Genomic DNA, 16,229 nt, shown 5'->3' on the forward strand with positions numbered 1-16,229 from the left:
ATGGGACTCTTGATCTTGGGGTTGTCCATTTGAGCCCCATGGTGGGTGTGGATATTACTTAAAAACAAAACCCTTATTTATTTTTTATTTATTTGAGATCGAGAGAAAGAGAGTGAGAACAAGCCAAGGGAAGGGGCCAAGGCAGAGGGAGAAGCAGGCTCCCTGCTGGGCAGAAAACCCCTATGTGGGGCTCAATCCCAGGACCCCAGGATCATGCCCTGAGGTGAAGGCAGACATTTAACTGATGGAACCATCCAGGCACCCCAAAAACAAAATCTTTAAAGAAAAAAAACCAGAAATGTCTCTGGAATGGATGGTCAGCCTTAAAAACATACTTTGGAAAAAGCTTCCTTTTAGGAAGACCTGGGCTATTCCTAAGTACCTGAGGCTATTTTAAAAAACAAAATAGCTATCTGTGAGCTTTCTGTGTATATACAAAAGACACCCTCTGCAGCTTGAGCCTGACAGAGCCATGTGAACCAGAAACTTGCTGAGTCACCCGTAAACTCAGTTGGCAAGGTTTCCCCCATCTTAAGTCTGCAAAGATTTTAATAACAAATCTGAGTCATAAAAGTCAGATATATAAATTATCAATTTCTGGTAAGTCCTCTTTAAAACATATAACAATGAGAAACTAAAAGGCAGTAAGTAGTTCTAGCAAAGACTCAGATGAGGACGTCAACTCAGCTTTTACAGAGGCAGAGCATAAAAACATCTTTCAGGATCTCTATTTCTATCTAGTCTCTTGTTTACCTAGATCAGGTTGTTTATTTGCCTAAATTTCTTCAAGTTTCTAGGGAAAAAAAGCTACCCACCTATTGCCATTTAAATTTCTAGCTGCAAATCTGTAAAAAAATTATAGACACACACATACATCCAATATTACATTTCAGAGTAGAAGAGATCCCAAGAGTTTGCCAAACCCACTAATAATCAAAACTTCCCAGGGGGCTTCCACAAAATACCAATTTCCTAAGACTCACCCCAGATATATTCAATCAAAATCTGGAGTCTTTATTTTTAAAAAGATCCCCCATGATTCTAATCATCAGCCAGGTAGGTCTTCTTTTTTTTTTTTAATTTCTTTTCAGTGTAACAGTATTCATTGTTTTTGCACCACACCCAGTGCTCTCCAGGTAGGTCTTAACTGCTGGTTTAGGGCACCCTCTGCCATAACATCACTGTAACAATAGTTTCAGATAGCAAAGACAGTTTTGTTTTATAAGTAATGATTCAAAATCCAAAAGATACAAAAAGGTGATAAGCCTTTCTCATTTACCCCTGTCCCATTTACTCTTCACAAGCAACCAGTATTACCAGTTGCTTATCTGTCCTTCTAGAGATCCTTTATGCATACACAAGAACATATAGATATTTCCTCTAAATAATGACAGCAGCGAACAATACCTTTTGAACAAATCAAGGTTCAGTACAATGTGTGTTTTGGAGATCTTTCCCCATCAGTACAAAGAGCTTCTTTATTTTGTTTTCACTTGCCTGGCATATGTCATTTTGTGGATGTCTCGTACTTGATAAATCAGTCCCCCTTCATTGGACGTCTATGTTATTTCTTGTCTTTTGCTGCAATGCAGTCTTTTTTTTTTTTAAAGATTTTATTTATTTATTTGACAGAGAGAGATCACAAGTAGGCAGAGAGACAGGCAGAGAGAGAGGGGAAGAAGCAGGCTCCCTGCTGAGCAGAGAGCCTGATGCGGGGCTCGATCCCAGGACCCCGGGATCATGACCCGAGCCGAAGGCAGAGGCTTTAACCCACTGAGCCACCCAGGCGCCCCTGCAATGCATAGTCTTGTACAGACAGCATCTTGTACATGTGCAAATCTATCTGTTTGATAAATTCTGGGACATGGAAATGTTAAATCAAAGGTACTGTAATTCTGATAGATATTGCTAAATTGCCCTCCTCGAAGATTCTAACAATTTTCACTCCCATCTGCAAAGTGAAATAGCCTGGGTTATACACTGAGCAGAATATAAACAGTGAGAGGGGCTTACTTTCTACATGCTTCTCTAAAAATATCCCACTATTATAGCCCAATGATATAACAAATGACATTCTGAAGACAACTTCTATATCAAGAAAATCCGCCTAATCTTACCATTACTATTAGAAAGTTTTCTGATTATTGAAGCCCAAGAAAAAGAGGAACTAAGACAAAGGAGAAGCTGAGGTTAAGGCAATGCTTGCCATCTTTAGCTGACATACAGAGCCTGGAAAGTCTTTTTCCTTACTTCAGCGTAAATGATTTAAAATTTTCCACTTACTACACCAAATGCTGTTCATGTGAAAAAGTAACCAATTGTGCTGTTTATTGTTTTAATCAACAAAAAGTTGATACTTTTAATCTACAAGTGTTAGGTTTACCAGGTCTTGCACAAAGAACTTTTCTAAATAAAGGCAGGGTGTCCAAAGGGACTCACTATAGCTAAGGAAAAAGAATGTCATGCAGAGGGCATCCTGCAGAGAGAACGAGCTAGAGAAACACAACCAGAATACTTCATCTCTTTTATAATGCACAAGGACTACAGAAGGGAGAAAAAAAGGGAACACGTTTTTAACTAAAACAGCTGACAATTTTATTTTCACATTTCACAATACAAATGAAAATTACTTTTTTTTTTTGTCCCACTACTCCCCTGCAAAAACTATTCTCTCTTTGATAGGAAGAACAAGCAAGTCTTCCTTGTCCTGCTGTGAGAAAACACCCAGAGTCACAGCACCATGATCTCCTGGTGAAGTAGAACAAGTAATATAAAATGAATATAAAGAGGTTCCTGTCTCTCCTTATCTGTCCGGTCGAGTCATTCCTGGCCGAGTGGGCACCATCATGGGACGGGCAGGAGGTCTCATCATTGGGGGCCCAGGCATCATTGGCATGTGGCCTCCCATAGGTGGCCTCATTCCAGGAGCTGCAGGACAAAAGAAAGAAAAGGAAAAAAGAGAGTCAGAAAATACTATTTATGAGCAAGCTCGATGGGACTTCAATTAAAGACAAAAAAGTAGCCCCCCCCTGCAAAATGCTGGAAGAAAGACATACTTGACAGAAGAAATGCAACAAATTCATCACATCTGTAAATTAGACATTCTCAAACAAAGAACAAAGGTCAACACAAGAACCGTATGGGAATCATGATCAAATGATAGTAAGGGGGAAACTATTAATAAACTGCTTTCCAGAAACCACCAGGGACACTAGTTCCCTAAATTGACCTTTTCTAACTCAGGGAAATTCACAACTAAATTACATGTTACTCAGTCAGCATTTTTAGTCAATTCTACCCACCATATAACCAGGAGCTATTTCATGAATGTACACAGGCACAGAGGACAATCTTACCACTAAGCGTTTGTTCGGAGTTGTAGGAAAGGTGAGCAGGAGGCCCATGCTGAGAACCTGTTAGTAACCATACTTAGCTCAAGTCAAGAAAAATAGGCAATAATGTGATTTACAACAATTAGTGCACACACGAAAATCTGATTTTTCTAATGCATGTTAGAAACTGTTAAGGAATTTTTTGCAGTGTCCCATCAATATACCAGCCAAGTGAATGAGCCAGGGCAGGGAGGGCAAGTGAAGGTGGAAGTTGAGGAGGAAGATTATAGACAGCTTCACAGAATTGAGAATATTCTACCTCCTCAGCTGAGTGGTGGGTTCACGGGTATTCATTTTATTATTATGCCTCATAATTTTCAGGTCTTCTTTTTAAATATAAAAATTGACATAATTACTTATTAAACCATTTTGATTAATGGCTTGCGATAAATGGTTCAAGAGAAAACTATATTCAAAGCCAAATACAGCCTTTTCACAAGAAGTAAAACACAAGTATATGAAAAGACACAACAGGTACAGAATTTTTCAATTTTCAACAGGAACAGAGAATAATACTAAACTCTAAGTATCTTATTAAAAAACCCCACCATAACATAACCTATATTCAGCATTTCCTAGAGGAAAGTCATCTGGACCAAAGACTGAAAACGAGGCATCTGAAAAGTTGTTTACTTTGGTCTCCATAGTGCATTTAACTGTAATTAGTTGCCAAGAGTGGCAACTAAGAGTCTAATTACTAGTAAGTAGTAAGTCTAGATTCCTTTTTTTAACTTTTTATTACGGAAATGTTCAAACATACACAAGAATAGAAAAAAAAGAGGATAAAGAACATCCATGTACCCATCATCCAGCTTCAGTATTTATTCACCCCTGGCCATCCTTCTATCTTATCCCAACCCGTTCTTAACCCTGCCCATCCCCAACTACTTAAATTATTTTAATTCAAATAATCGTATTATTGTCTTGGCTGAAAACAACAAAATACTCAGGAGAACTGGCAACACCAAACCTGAATTATCAAATGTCAACAGCAGGCTGAAGCTGAGTTCTAGAAGCCTTCTTTAGGTGTTTCATGCATTCACCAGTTCACCACATCCCTAACCCCTCTAAGAATTTGAATTTGTGACCCTGATTTAAGAATGCAAAAGATGTAAATCACTTTGTTTTGGGTCAGAAGCCAGCAAGGCAGAAAATCTTATCTTATCTAGACTCTCCTCACATCCCTCTAAATGATACCCACAGCGAGCACACTGAATGCTTCTGGCTAGGAAGCTACTCTAATACCTTTTTGCACCTTGTCTTACCAGCTGAGTTGGAGGTTTCTTATGGTCACTGTATTTACTCTAATTACATAATTTGTTTTGCAAATCAATAAAATGAATATAAAAAAAGAACTGTTTGGGGCATCTGGGTGGCTCAGTTGGTTAAACAGCTGCCTTTGGCTTGAGTCGTGATACCAGGGCCCTGGGATCGAGCTGCACATGGGGCTCCTTGCTCAGTAGGGAGTCTGCTTCTCCCTCTGCCTGCCGCTCCCCCTGCTTGTGCTTTCTCTCAACCCCCACTCTATGTCAAATACAGAAATTAAATCTTAAAAAAAAAAAAAAAGAACTGTTTCCATAAAAACTAAACCTCAAGTAAATCACCCCAAAAGTGCTCACAAATTTGGTAGGTGAAGGGATCATAAAAGATTGGAACTAGATTGCCTCACAAGGTTTCTAACCATGAAATATAATGAAAATAAAGTTGGTAAAGAATGCATTATAGGGGGCGCCTGGGTGGCTCAATCTGTTAAGTGTCTGCCTTCGACTCAGGTCATGATCCCAGGGTCCTGGGATCAAGACCCGCACTGGACTCCCTGCTCGGCAGGGAGTCTGCTTCTCTCTCTCCCTCTGCCTGCCACTCCCCCTGCTTGTGTTCTTTTTGTCAAATAAACAAACAAATAAATAAATAAAATCTTAAAAAAGAGAAAGAAAGGGAATGCATTATGGATATGGTTTATTGGTTTAGGGAAGAAATACACTGTGCTCCAGTCAGCAGACTCATTTTCAAAGCAAAGGCCCTGACTCTCAGAAACATCTGCAAATTAATTTCTGTTAATGTTTATGTTAAAATAAAATGTTTGAAGTGTTTCCCCCCCTCCCTGAATAGACAAACTATAGTGCTAAGGCCTTTTCATGTACTAATTTGACCTGGTTAACCAGCAAGAATAAATTAGCAAAAAGAGGTAGCTCTGCTTCAAATTGAAAGAGAAAAGTTTTATCTTTATCTCCCCTTTATCTTCCCGTGGAACAAACTCATCTACCTTTCTCTCCATTATAAATGGCCAAAAGTCAGGAGGAGGCAAGTAAGTGGCAGGAGGGAGAAGAAGAAGAAAAAAAAAGGCAGCCTTATCCTGTTTTTAGTAGTACAAGGTCTTTGGGTATCATCCAATTACACTGGTAAAACAAATATTTCTTTTTATCATTACAGGTTTGCCAAATATAATTTGTTGCAATAACATGTTTGATGGTGAACTAAGAATCCCATTGAAACAGAGAACTAAAACACAATGAAGCATCCTAAAAAGAAAGAGATTCAAACTTACCAGGTCCCACTGGCATCATCCCAGGAGGAGGAGGGCCCATCATGGGCATCATGGGAGGGCCCCCCATGTGGGGCGCTGGCATCATACCAGGGCGAGGAGGACCCGCTGGAATAACAAATGGGGGCAGAGATTAAGATATGCTTACATATTAATATTTTCTTTTCTATGAAACTAGTGGGGCATCACAGTCTAAGTCCAAGTTCTGGAACAACAGACTTCTTATGGTTTCTTTTTTATAAGAGCAGAGCAGCAAACATAATTATGCCACAAAACTTTATGTCCAAAAAACAAGAACAAGACTGCCTCAACAGAAATATAAAATCAAGTCAGGTTCTCCCAAGTTAAAAAAATTCCAGAAGTTTTATTTATTTCTTTTTTAAAAAATATTATGCCTTCTGTAGAGTTTTTGTCAAAGTAAAGCCACAAGTACCTAATCCCAGGTCCATTTTTTAAAAAATCAAAATCTTTAAAAGATTCTTTGGAACTATGAAGATGAAGATGTATGTGCAGAGATATTCTTGACAGTATAGTTTACAACAACCTGGAACAACTTAAATGTCCAGCAATATGAAAATGGTGAGGTTAGTTATGGCACATTCATACTATAAATCATCTACTATTAAAATAATGGAGTTGGGTGCCAGCCAGCCAAAATACAGACTAGGACAGAGAAGTAACCTGAGAGCCGCTGTGACCCAAGGCCTGATTGGTCCCAGGATGGCGGATGCCCAAGAAAGGTTTGGTGGGCCGTTAGTGGCCGATCTGCATTAGTGTGCAACTATATAAATAGCCTACTTCCCCATGTTTATATCCAGGGTTACTTACAAGACCAAGTTTAGGTTTCTGAATTCAATTTCAATCTGAGCCCTTTCAGGAGAGCCATGGAACTTATGGCCTAATTACTCATTCTCCTTCTGTCATTCAGAAACAAAAAACCTTCATAGAGAGGAGAGGCCTTTGATCCCTTCCACTTTCAACTGTCCGATTCTGTCTTTCCCAAGGTACATATATTGGTGTTAGGTGGGTTAGAAAATAGGAAAAACGACTGAAGAGTTTATCTACTACTTTAATCCTCCAGTGTTGGGTTCACGGCAGTAAATAATGTAATGTACTCATCGATGTATTAATATTTTAGCTTACCTAATATAATAATAATAATGAGCTTCATATATGAACTCATCTAATCACAGGTACATTCTGACCTTTCCATTGAATTTGTCTCAGACCCACTTGGGAAGTCACAAACACAATATCCTAGCAATAATGCTATCTAACTCTGAAGATATTTTAGAAATGATACCACTGAAGTTGTTTTCATTTACTATCTATATATTCAGTACATGAGCATCAAAAGTCAACTGTGAGGTAATCTAACAAAATCAAAGGATAATCTGCCACCCTGAAGTTATGGCTGTTAAGAAGAAAACTTCATAAACTTACGGAGACTGGGGGGAGGTGGGATCATTGCCCCTGCAGGAGGAGGAGCAGAGAATGGAGTAGGAGGTATCTTTCCTTGTTGAAATGCAGCGGCTTTGGATAAAGTAAGGAAAAAAACAACACACAGTGAATAAGAACTCAACAACCCACTTACTAAAATAAACCATTTTCTTTTAAATCGTTAACGGTCCCAATTATTTCACTTTACTTCATTTAAGATTATTACATCATGGGGCGCCTGGGTGGCTCAGTGGGTTAAAGCCTCTGCCTTCAGCTCGGGTCATGATCTCAGGGTCCTGGGATCGAGCCCCGCATCGGGCTCTCTGCTTAGCGGGGAGCCTGCTTCCCCCCCTCTCTCTGCCTGCCTGTCTGCCTACTTGTGATCTCTGTCTGTCAAATAAATAAATAAAATCTTAAAAAAAAAAAAAAAAAAAAAAAAAGATTATTACATCACGGCCTCTAGAAGTTTTAAATCAACCGTAGGTATTCACCAGCAAAAATTACAATTAATTTGTTTACTGATTTGGGTTTTTTAACCTATTTTTATTTAGTCAGCATTTCTGTGGCTGATCTATGGGAGAATGGAATGAAGACCTCCCATTACCAATGTCTTACCAAAGAGATGCAGACATCTTTAATCTGTAGATGCTGTTCACAATTTGAACCATTCATAGTTTTGTCTGGAAATGTGTGATACCTGCCCAAAGACCAGGCTTTTGTAAAACCTCACATCATTTTGGTTTACCAGTTTTGAAATTAATGTACTAAGAGACACGAAAGAGAAACAAAGATTTCAAAGCAAGAGCCTGCCCTGAAGAAGATTATAATCTTAAAAAAATGTCCGATATAATCAACTTTTTTCTTCCAGGGCACAAATGAAGACAAAAGAAATCAAAGATAATTAATAAGTGGCTTTACAAAGAAGTCACACATAAATACTAAGATACATACTCATAGTTAACTATACTAGAACTAAAATTAAGTAAATATATAAATAAAATTTAAAAATAAAAATAAAATGTACACTCATAAAAGCTATTCCTAAATGTAAGTCCTTTCGAATTCAATGCAATCTGTAGTCTAAGGATACCCCACCTATCCCCATTCCATCCCAACCAGTGCAATGTAGGTCAAATTACAGAAGTAAATCACTGCTAACTCCTAAAGACCAGATCCAAAAAGATGACTTTTAGAAGTGGAGATTTATGCACAGCTAGCTACTCATATGCCTTTGAATAGAGCCTGTGCTCTATAGGAGATCATATCCCAACAAGGGCTTTTCCAATCAAAATGACACCTCCCACACCCCAAGCAAAAGGACAACTTGTAAAGACTGAAGAGGGAGTAGCTAAGCCATCGGCTCAACAGTGGACTCAAAGCCAACATAATCATGGACATCAACATCACATGGTGTTCCTGAGGGCTTGCCTTCTCTCCTCCAAGTCTTTCATCAAAAACATTTACTCATCCTAAATTCTGCTGCTGCATCCACAAAATAACTAAATGAATACAGTTCTAAACGTAAATGCCAAGAAATTTCTAACATCTTTGAAAAAAAGATTACATCATAATACATTTTTCTTTTTTCCAAAGATTTTATTTACACGACACAGACAGCACAAGCAGGGAGAACAGCAGAGGGAGAGGGAAAAGCAGGCTCCCCACTGTGCAGGGAGACTGATGTGGGGCTCAATCCTAGGACCCCAGGATCATGACCTGAGCCAAAGACAGACACTTAACCAACTGAGCCACCCAGACGCCTCATACAACGTATTTTTTCAAAAGAAACAGGACAATGTCCGAGATTTGCTCCTTAATAATCCAGGATGGAGAAAGGGAGAAGATGAAGGTATCTGGTGGCTCTCAACTAAAGGCAATTTTGACCCTCTTGGGGACACTGGGCAATGCTTGGGGACATTTTTAGTTGTCATCACTGGGAAATATTATTGGCATCTGGTGGGTAGATGCCAGGGCTGCCACTCAACAGCCTACAACGCACAGGACAGCTCCACAACAAAGAATCATCCAGCCCCAAATGCCAACAGCGCTGTCTGAGAACCTGGTATAAACAAAACAACACTGTTGCAACGAGGTGATGGAAATCAGAGGTTGGGGTCAGCCATAGAAGGTTCTTTCATTAACCCGTCTTCCTCCTTTTTTAGTATTTTCCATAAGCTTTGTTTTCTTAAAATTGCAACACAATCAAAGCCCACATTTGCCCACCAGCTCTGAATACAATAAATGAGAAAGGCCATGTTTAAAATACACCAGCATGATCTAACATAGAAATGCTACATCTTCTGTCAGTGTCTTGAACTCAACGAGCCACACAAATATTTCCCAAATTAAACAAAAAGAGGGGGGCCTGGGTAGCTCAGGTGGTTAGGCTTCTGACTCTTGATCTCAGCTCAGGTCTTGATCTTAGGGTCATGAGTTCAAGCCCTGCGTTGGGAGCCTACAGAAAACAAAACAAAACAAAACAAAAAGAGCATGGCGTGTCCAGCAGAGGTCTGAAACATACTCAGGTTACTTTGTCACAGCCATTACTTCCTTCTTAACTGAGTATCTTTGTCAGGACTACAGGAATAAGAAACTCAAAGTCTCTCAAACTCTTTGAAAGTAACTATAAATCCACCTCCACATTTTCCTATTATAAAAGGAAAATAGTTCTAAAAACTATGATCAGGGGCGCCTGGGTGGCTCAGTTGGTTAAGCATCTGCCTTCACCTCAGGTCATGATCCCAGGGTCCTGGGAAGCCCCACATCTGACTCCCTACTCAGTGGGGACCCTGTGTTCTCATTCTGCCTCTGTCCCTCCCCCTGCTTGTGCACTAGCGCTTTCTCTCAAATAAATAAAATCTTTAAAAAATAAAATAAAAACAAAAACTTATGATCACTACAAAGGAGGTTTCACATAAGTTTGCTACAATATCTGGTCCATGTCAATAAAGAAATACTAGGCAACTCATTCTTCTCTGCCCCACTTCCCAATCTAATCAATATCTGATTGCTCCAGCCTCAATAATTACTATTCATGTGTTCGTATATTCCCTGGGAAACCAACGACCTTCTAATTCTTTCGTTGAACACATCAGAATGCTCCTATTTATCACTCAGAATGAGCTTCTTCTGTGGAAAACAAAAGAGAGACAGGGATGAGAAAGAATGGGACCATTCTCCCACAACAGAACAAGAGACTGAAACGTACTTGTTTTGTCGATCAGGCTCTGAGCCTGCTCTTCCATCCATTTCTGATAGTAGTCTTTCACATTCTCTTTGTGTTTTCTACCACTGCAATGTGTCTTTCTCACAGATGGCTGTAAGACAAAAAGGTCATATGGGTCACAGAAACAAGTGCTCCAGATCAGAAATTTCATAAAGCCTTTCTGTATATATAGGTAGCCTGGCTACCTTTAGCAGCTTTAGCTGGGGGCTGAAGCACCATTTACAAACATTAGCCAACAATGCACTGTGGTCATTTATAAATAAATTTATATATTTATCATCTGACCAGAGGTCAATAAACTATGACCCATGGGCCAGTCACCTGATTTTGTAAAACAACAGAGTGGAACACAACCACATTCATTTGCTCAGGTATTATCTATGTCTTTTCTCTACAAGTCATCGCAAAAAAAGACTATATGGTCCACAAACCTAAAATAATTACAGTCTGGCACTTGAAGGAAAAGTTTGCAAACTCCTGATCAAGAACATAATGCCATTTTAATGCCCTTTCTTAGATTATTCTATAGCAAAATAATACAGCTTACATATATTTAAAGTATACTGTTTATGAGAATATCTTCTTTTAAATGACTATGGGTCTAGAATACAGACTATGACTCACATACAGACTTTTGTCTCTAGCTCACTAATCCTTTGGTTTTTTAACAGCTTTTCTGAGGTAAAACTGACATAGGATAAACTCCACACATTTAACCATTTGTTTAAGTTAACATTTATTTAACACTACATGCCAAACACCATGCTATGTACTTTACAAGCAGTGTCTCAATCATCCTAATAATCACATGTGCATGGTACAATGGAATATTAATCAGAAAGAACCCATCACTAATTCACACAATTATGGATGAATCTCAAAAGGATGCTCAGGGCGCCTGGGTGGCTCAGTCAGCTACACATCTGCCTTCAGCTCAGGTCATGGTCTCGGGGTCCTGGGATTGAGCCCCGCATCCAGCTCCCAGCTCAGCAGGGAGTATGCTGGTCCCTCTGCCCCTCCCACCACTAGTGCTTGCTCTCTCTCTCAAATAAATCTTAAAAAAAAAAAAAAAAAAAGCACACTCAGCAAAAGAAATGAGATACACTAAGATTCCATTCATATGAAGTTTTAAAACCAGTTAATACTGATCTTTCATAATAAAAACCAGATCAGTTGGAGCTAAGGGTGCAGGGGACAGACCGTAAAAAAACACAAAGGAACTTTCTAGGGTGATGGAAATGTTCTGTATCTCATGTATATACCAAATGGTAATTATTTGCCAAATTATCAGACCATACTTAAAAGGTATGCATTTAATCGAAATATAATTCAATAAAATTGGGGCGCCTGGGTGGCTCAGTGGGTTAATCCTCTGCTTTTGGCTCAGGTCATGATCTCAGGGTCCTGGGATCGAGCCCGCATCAGGGATCTCTGCTCAGCAAGGAGCCTGCTTCCCCCTCTCTCTGCCTGCTGCTCTCCTACTTGTGATCTCTCTCTCTCTGTCAAATAAACACATAAAATCTTAAAAAAAAAAAAAATGTGTGTGTGTGTATATATATATATATATATATAAAATTCAATAAAATTGATTTTAAAAATCACGAGCCTATTATCCTTAATTTATGCTTAAAGACTTGTCTTAAAACACATAGTTGGTAAGTAGCAAACCAAGGCCTGGAGTCCAGACCTTACTCAGATGCTCCTCATGGCTGTCTAACTACCTCCTACCAACAGAACCTCTCTTCATAGGACTGCTTCAGTAGCAGCACACAGGACCAGTATCACATGACCATAGACTGTCTTTTCATGGTCTACATTTCAAAATACTGTTTGTTCCCTGACTCTCCAGTGACTCATTACATAACACAACAAGGCCTTGAGCCTCATAACAAAATCATGCCTAAAAATCAGCAAAAACTCAAAAGCTGCAGTGCTGAATGTTTATTGCATTTCAAAGCCCACCACAGGGAACTGCTTCAATCACTATGGAATTTTTCTACAGGGCTTCCTGACATTTCTCACAAACAGACATTTGTTATAAAGGGATCCTTCTCAATTCTCTGAATGTTGGCATTAGCAAGATAAGCTATAAAATGGTAAAAAAGCATTACCTACTCACTAACAATTTTAGAAAATTATGATAAGGGGCGAAAGGGGCTAGGATCAAAAAGACAAAACAAAACAAAATAAAAACTGGGACTCTATAGGCAAATTACTGTGATACCAACTTATTGGAGGAGTCCCATCAAGGACAATCTATAATAATATTCAAAACTATTATTCCTTCAAGAGGAGTCATCCTACTTACATGTTCCACAAATTAATACTGAACATCTGGCTAGGGTTCTTGCAGCTACTATTCAAGATGCCAAGATGATCAGGAGCTCCGGTTTAATCACATTTCTGCAGAGGCAGCCAAATACAGAGCTATAGTTTTCAAGGTGTGGCTTACAGGCATCTAAGGGTGTCTGAGACACACCTTTCAGGGGGTCTGCGAAGTCAAATCGTTCCATAATGATGTTAAGACATTACTTTCCTTTTCCACTGTATTGACATTTGCACAGATGATGTCAAACTTCTGGCACTTTAGAATGAATCAAGGCAATGGCAACCCAATGCATTAGAGGTCGTTGTATTTTTCAACACTGCACTCACGGCAGGGTGGGAACCAGTTTCACTGAAACTGTCTTTGATGAAGCAGCAAAATTATTAATTCTATTAAACCTAAACTCTTGAGATCATGTCTTTTTATTTTTATTTTTTTAAAGATTTTATTTATTTATTTGACAGACAGAGATCACAAGTAGGCAGAGAGGCAGGCAGAGAGAGAGGAGGAAGCAGGATCCCTGCTGAGCAGAGAGCCCGATGAGGTGCTCGATCCCAGGACTCTGGGATCATGACCTGAGCTGAAGGCAGAAGCCTTAACCCACTAAGCCACCCAGGCGTCCCCATGTCTTTTTAAAATTCTGGGTACAAAATGGGATGTACAAAGTACTTCAGCCGCATGCCAAAATATGATGCTATTTCAAAGAAAAGCAGGACTGCAAATGGTTCAATTTGCCTCTTTGATGGAACGTCATTTTTACTTGACTGAGAAACAAACAGGAGATTCAGACTTCTCAGAAATAAGTGAAGTGAGCCTGTCACTTCAAAGGAAGCAATTGGTAGTATTTATTGCCAAGGATAAAATTTGAGCTTTTGAACAAAACTCAGAATTTTAGAAAACCTTAGCTACTACCATGAGCTTGTCAGCTTCCCAATACTTAAAGTCCCCTTCTGATTAGATTGTGACATTAATATGAATTTTTATATTACATAATCAAATGTGTCAACACATGGAACACCGGTATGACAGAGTGAACCAATATTCCAATATTCATTTTCCAAATGACCAAAGCACATTACAAAATCTCATCTGGTAAAAGATTCACTCAAAGTGCAAAGCAGATCAGTGAAATTGCCGGGGGGCGGGGGTGGTCAGGGGTGGAGACAGGGAAGGGCAGAGGTAGAGAGAGAATGGAAGGGTTCAATCTTACAATCCTGAGATCATGACCTGAGCTGAAATCAAGAGTCAGATGCTTAAATGATTGAGCTACCTAGGCACCCCAGATCGGTGAATTTTGATGTAACAGAGTATGAAAAGTTTGATATAGTTTCAGATTCCACACTGCAACTAGTTTGGACACAGTAATATAAAGTATTAAAGAATATCCACAATTATCTAAAAAGGCTGGTAAAGTACCCTACTTTTTTCAACTCCTCATCCATGTGAGTTTGGATTCTTCATATAATTCAACCAAAACATAGTGCAACAAATTTAATACAGAAGAATCCACCTGTCTTCCATTAAGTCAGACATTACAGAAGCTTACAGAAAGGTTAAAGCAATACCATTCTTCACAATACTTTTTTCCTTTTTGAAAATAGCTATTTTTCACTTTTAAAATGTTATTTGTATTACAAGTAAAAACTTTGTTAAAAAACTGTTACTTTCAAATGAATCAGTATTTTTAAAATTTTAAGTTTTAATTTCAAATACAGCAAATATTAGTAACTAAACCAATATAACTGGCGTAACTTGTTTTTTTAAATGACCCAGTAATTTTTAAGAGTGGAAAGAGATCATGAGACAAAAAAAAGTCTGAGAGCTGCTCGCAGAGAAGCCCTGGAGTTAGACTGCTTAGGCTAACCTTCTAGCTCTGTACAACTGATTTAGTAACACCTAGTCAATCATTTAAGCATACTCTACCTCAGTTTCCTCTTCTGCAAAACGGAGATAATACTAACCTTATAGGCTTAATATGAGCATTAAACAAAATGATACATGTAAAGCATGTGGACACATAGTAAATGCTCAATCTTGGTTGTTATTTGACAGTTTTTAATCAAGTCAAAGTACAGTACTCAGTTTCAAATTTAGGCATTTCTTTCCAGTTTAATCAATAAAATGTCTGAGTGCCTTGTCCCAATCAAGTATTTGAACTTTAGGACACGTCCCAGGAAACTTTTTGTGCCATAAAAATTTTTTTCACCTTCTATTTTGTTAAAGCATTATTATTTTGGTTCTCAACTGAAAACACTAATTGCTGGAAGACCAATAACTACAAATCATGAAAACAGTTACAGGAAGGATGGGGGAAAAGAAATCCAGATTATTTTCTCCAAGCAGGAGCCCTTAAACCTCAACAGGATGAAAAGCACAAATTTACACCTAAAAAAAAAAAATCTAATTTGTTAAGCACAAAGTGTTCTGAAACTGAGAAGAAACACTACTTACAGAGTCATGGGTGAGGTACGTGTCGCAGTAGTCACAATAAAACCTGGAAAGAGGTGGAAAACAGAGAAAAAGAGAAGACGACCACCAGTTAACAGATGCCCATCCACCGGAGTACTGTTCAATGAAGACAAATTATAAAAAGACCTATTCCTGTTTCCAAGACATCAGACAAAGCAATCTGACAGAAACTAGGCTTTTTTGTTGCCTTGGGCCGAGTCGACCTACCGGCACTGCAAGAGGGCAGTATCTGCAACTCCCAGGCTCCCTTCTCCACACCCTCTCCCTTCCCGGGAAATCTTAAGAGCTAGAACCCTCTCTGCACGACCCCAATGGGACACAGTTAGCGACCGTGACCGAGAACATCCGCAGATTCGGGGCCCCACTCACTTAGGCATGTTGCTCTGCAGGCCGTTGCACACTCCGACCCGCGCCGCTCGGAAATGACGCACACAGTAAGCGCCGACGCCCCGGAACCTATGAGTCAAACGCGACTCCAGAAACCCTACCCAGTCATCCAATCCGCTTGCTGCGCTGCGCTGCGATGGCCTTAGCCGCGGTGGCGGCCGAACGAGGGGCGGGGCTTTTCTCCCTCCTCGCGTACAGCTAGGCGGAAGGCGGGGGGGGGGGGGGGGGGGGGAAATGTACGAAGGACCCCTGCGAGGTTCAATCCCCGCCCCTGAAATCTCCATCCTTGATGCTTCCGGCAGCGTGTTAGTCGTTCTTTCGACAACTTTCTAAGCATTTCCGTGTGTGTGCCAGGCACTGTTAGAAATGCCGAGGTCAGCAGTGAACAAAACAGACAAAGATCCCTACCGTCATAGAGTAGGCAGTAGGAGTTGGGAAAAACAATAA

The 16,229-nt window shown here is 39.5% G+C and overlaps 1 protein-coding gene across 1 annotated transcript; it reads right to left on the reverse strand.

The window, feature by feature from the left end:
• Positions 1-2,299: 2,299 nt before the first annotated feature.
• Positions 2,300-15,823, reverse strand: SNRPC (small nuclear ribonucleoprotein polypeptide C). Its single transcript, XM_080806888.1, has 6 exons — positions 15,765-15,823; positions 15,378-15,420; positions 10,583-10,691; positions 7,378-7,467; positions 5,938-6,042; positions 2,300-2,928 (listed from the first exon to the last, which is right to left on the reverse strand). The coding sequence occupies exons 1-6, from the start codon at positions 15,770-15,772 to the stop codon at positions 2,804-2,806; spliced, it is 480 nt and encodes a 159-aa protein (XP_080663014.1). The 5' UTR covers positions 15,773-15,823; the 3' UTR covers positions 2,300-2,803.
• Between the last annotated feature and the right edge of the window lie 406 nt (positions 15,824-16,229).

This window comes from Martes martes, assembly GCF_963455335.1.
Source record: "Martes martes genome assembly, chromosome: 6".
NCBI lineage: Eukaryota > Metazoa > Chordata > Mammalia > Carnivora > Mustelidae > Martes > Martes martes.